A 4,522-nucleotide genomic window follows, 5' to 3' on the forward strand; every position below is an offset into this window, starting at 1 on the left:
CTTTTAACTTATCCATAATTTCGGGTGGGCCACACGTATTGGAACACGAGGCACGTTCTGGCTTCTTAAGTATCCGAACACATCTCCCCCTTTCCCCTAAGCAAGAAACAATCTTATTTCTAAAAGAAAAAGGCTACTACGCCGCGCCAATGACAAGGCATAGGTGGTTTGGCAAAGTGGACCACTAATGCAGAGATAACTTCCCACAGATGCATTCACTTTTTAAAATATATCAGTCTGTTCATCGCCCCTAAACATAAAAGTTCTAATAGGTTGAAAAGTGCTAAATAGCACAACCACAACAAGATGTATCAAAATTTTTGTAGCTAACTAAGAAAATAAAACTAATCAATAGCGTGAAAGGTTTGAGTTGAACTCAAAGGATGTTATTTCATTATAACAAAGAGAAAATCAGTCAGATTATGAGGACAGGTATACCTCCAAACTAGTAAGCAGAAAGTACTTTTTCTGATCAGGATGGATAGTCATAGACAAGATGATATTATCGCCGCAGATGCCGCTGGAAAACAAAGAGGACTAATTAGACAACGAACTGGCATCTGTTGAAAATAATATATTTTGTAATAGGCTAGCAAACCACTTTGTCACCTTCAGACATGCTTTGATTACATTAACCAAGAAGTAATCAAAGACAATGAGCTTTGTGGGAAACCTTCTATTATCCTCATAAATGATAAAAGAAAATAAATAAAATGGTAAAAGGCAAGTTAACAAGAACTTACTCTTGTTGCGTTATTAGCTACTTGTGGCCGTCTATCAGACACTCTCTCTTGATCTGGTATCAGCTCCAGACTATCGTGCTTATAAAATGCCTGTAGGGCTCTCCCAACAAATGGGCGAACTATATTCACTTCCATTGCAGATAGATTGTTTATCTGCAATTCAGGTAAAAAAGATTAGGAGAACAAAAATCAGAGTAGAAAAACTATGGCCATTAGAGATCTATTAATCATCCCTCTAGCTCCTCATTCTCTCAACCAATACACAGTACGGCACATTCACATATAAACTGCTTAAACAGTGAATCAACTTACTTGTAAGAAAACAAAAACAATATTGCACTCCATGCAACAAGTTATAGAAAAACCAGAGATAATAACCATTATACAGACATCTTCATCAAGTCTCTTACAGGTAGTAGCATAACTTAGGCATTTGTTTTGTTTTTCCATTGTTATAGAAACAGAGGGCTGCTTCACCAAGATTCTTAGATTTGGATTTATTGCTTACATTAGTTTACGAGGCATACATGCAATCAACCGCATGGTTTAAGTTGGAGAAGTGGACTTCACGTCCAGTTATCTATTGAGAAGGTTAACATGAGATCAAGTTGACCCTAATTGTCAAATGGTGAATTTATGCTCCTTCTCACTCCCCATTATTTCCGTTTGACACTGTAAAATCATAGAAATCTCACTGTATGATCCAATCTTGCATGCACTTCATTGCACATACAAAACAGCAAGACTGAGTCAATTGTTAGATGGTTGAAATCATCACTATGAATTGTTTAACTTAAGAGGTTATAGATGCAAAGCAAGTAAGAGGACAATAACCTTCACACTTGCACTGCTTTTCCTTCCAACGTTAACAATGAATTCTACCCTCTCCAACTTAGGACTCATTTGGACACTTGGAGTATCTCAAAATTCAAAACTGATTTTTGAGAATGTTGAATAAAAATATTATAAAGTTAAAAAATTATTTGAATATTATTTTTTAATATTATTTTTGTTTTGAAGTTTGAAAAAGTTGTATTATTTTTGTATTTTCTTTTGAAATTTGTAAAATTTGTAATGATTAAGTCATGATTAAATGAAAAGATTGGAGATTTGAAATTGAAAAGCATTTTGTGTTTGAGAAGGAAATGATGAGAAATCTTGAGAATTTCTCATCTCATCTCATTTCATTATCTAAACAAGTCCTTAAACTAGATTCCACTACATACAATTAATAGTATGCAGCATCGGTAGATTCACAAAGGGGCATAAACTGTATACCTTCAAAGCAAATGCACGCTCAGTAAGTGTCTCTAAATTAGTCTCAACTTTATGAAACCTTACATCTCTGATGTCCTCAATAAGAGACCTCACCTACATAAAAGATCTACATCAAAGTCTATACAAAAGATTAAATGCACATCTAGGCAAGATTAGAGAATCATAAACTCACCATGTATACATCGGGGATGTCATCACGCGCACTATCATCCACGAATTTATGTTTTACATCAGTATCATTAAGTGATAAAGATAGAGGAAGGTAAAAACATTTCAATACGTACTGGTCAAAAAGAAGTCTGGAGATTTCTACGTAATGAAATGGTAATTGCTCAAACATTCGTTGAGAATCTCGCTCAGCTTCCAAAACCTGTGTCAACTTTTCTAGTTTCCACAAAGCATGAAATGATAAGAACCCATTTCTTAATTTTACTTGAGCGTTGCAAAAATATAAAACCTATCAGTTTCAAAGAGATACAAACTAAACAGCATGAATAACAGCCATACTCTAGGACTTAAAGGTATTTGACATTCAACTATTTTTTTAATAGGTAAATGTGGCATTCAACTCATTGAAACAGAATTCCAAGAAAAAAAAGGATGAACAGCCAGTTTATTGAATTGGCACCTTTGCAGGAACTGTAGTGCTAACAGCTAATTTGAAGAAAGCTAACATAGAGACCTAGAGCATTTGAACCTATACAAACATTAGCATAACAGGTGATGCTAGAATTATACTCCAAATGTAAAAGAAACCAATGCCACAATATTAAAAAGTATGGTTAACTAAGTTTAAACCTTGACAGCCCACAATTTGAAACATTATCAAACTGACAAACTTGGATAAAAACAAAAATGCCAGATTGATAAAACTGAACCAGGATTCTTGACTTGGATTGGAATGAAAAAACACGTCTTATAGAAACTGCACCATTGATTTTCTATTTGTATTGCAGATAACCACATTTGCATACTGGAATGTTCCTACAAATATTTTTTCATTGCTGAGAGGGCCAGCAAATATTCATACAGCCACTTCTCCCCGGATGGTTTACGAAGTTGATAGGAAGTATCCTATAGATCTCCCTGGCAACCATTAGAGTTCCCAAAAGATAATATATCTTGCTTTTGATATGATCTTCCATGACCAATAATCGCATAAACGCCTAAAGGACTTGGCTATATATAAAACCAGAACCATACAATGATACAAACCCTTGATTTTCAGCAAGAGTTAGAACCGTGCAAGTACTTCTCTGCCAGATCTCCAATATCATCTGGCAAGAGATGCACGATGATACTCAATCTTGTGTTGATTTTAAAGGATTAGGCTAACATCCAAAATGTAGACTGTAGATTTTTTATTTGGGATCTATAACTTTGAGATTCCAAATGAACATGTACGAGAATTACTGTGTCTTCCCCTTTCATATTACCGCTTGTTTGTCTATATCTGTGTTTGAACAAACAAATTGGGGCTGGGAAAAGCTTACCAACTGACATCCACTGTGGAGGTCGAATAGTGCACTTCCCTCTCTTCTTCAAAGCCACCGCTAACCACAGCGGCACCTGAGTAGCTATTTGTGGGAAAAATGGACCAAAATCCCCCTGTCATTGTATCAAAAACAGCTCAACCACATTGACAGATAATATATTCAACTGGGGGAGAGAGATGAAGATGAAGGGTAATGGAGGAACATTAAATACACAGATGAAATTGAGAGCATCCATTCTGAGATTGGGGATGATTTCAACCATCTCGTCCTCCGCAATGAACTCGACCTGCGCACAAAAGTTTTTAATCAGAACCAAAATAAAATGAAACGATCGACACACGCAAGCGTCTAAACACCGACCTCTTCGGCAGAGAAGAGTGATTGGTGAGGGTCAGATTGGCCAGCCATATCTGTACTTGTAAGTGGATCTAGGGTTTATGCTATACAGGGTCCGAATCTGGAATGACGATAAATTGGAGGATGATGAGCTGGGGATAAAAAACAAAAAAAAAAGTAAAGAGAGAGTAGCAGAAACTAGAAGCGGATATGGGTATGATACTGCGTCCCGAAATTGTGACTGAAATTTGGATCGAGAAATCATGACCTTTTTTAGAATAAGGAGGGAAAATTCAAATTTTCCTTTTTTTTTCTCTTTTACCTACGGCGGGAACGGAGGAGAAATGAACGATTTGTTTGTTTCAACAATTCCTCTCTATTTATCTTATTTTATCTTATCTAATTATTATAATTTTTTAAAATTTTCATATAAAATAAAATAAATAATTCAATTTTTAAAATTTTAAAATTAAAATAATATTAAATAAATATTTTATAATAATATTTTATTTAACTTTAATCTCAACTCACTTCGTCATAAAAAAATCCGAAATCTATTTATAAAGAAAGTACCAAACACAGTTATACAATACCAAAAGTCCAAAAGTGCACCAACGTGAGTCGTGAAAGCATAAAAAGATAATTATTAATTTTCTAAAAAAAAATAAA

General features: G+C 34.7%; 1 protein-coding gene across 1 annotated transcript; it reads right to left on the reverse strand.

The window, feature by feature from the left end:
- Positions 1–225: 225 nt before the first annotated feature.
- LOC121245799 (DNA replication complex GINS protein PSF2) lies at positions 226–4,172 on the reverse strand. The gene is made up of 8 exons (XM_041143669.1): positions 3,878–4,172; positions 3,729–3,803; positions 3,515–3,629; positions 2,306–2,405; positions 2,194–2,224; positions 2,022–2,114; positions 744–896; positions 226–520 (listed from the first exon to the last, which is right to left on the reverse strand). Exons 1-8 carry the CDS (start codon positions 3,923–3,925, stop codon positions 503–505), a joined length of 633 nt encoding a protein of 210 aa, XP_040999603.1. The 5' UTR covers positions 3,926–4,172; the 3' UTR covers positions 226–502.
- Positions 4,173–4,522: the final 350 nt, after the last annotated feature.

This window comes from Juglans microcarpa x Juglans regia, chromosome 1D (assembly GCF_004785595.1).
Source record: "Juglans microcarpa x Juglans regia isolate MS1-56 chromosome 1D, Jm3101_v1.0, whole genome shotgun sequence".
NCBI lineage: Eukaryota > Viridiplantae > Streptophyta > Magnoliopsida > Fagales > Juglandaceae > Juglans > Juglans microcarpa x Juglans regia.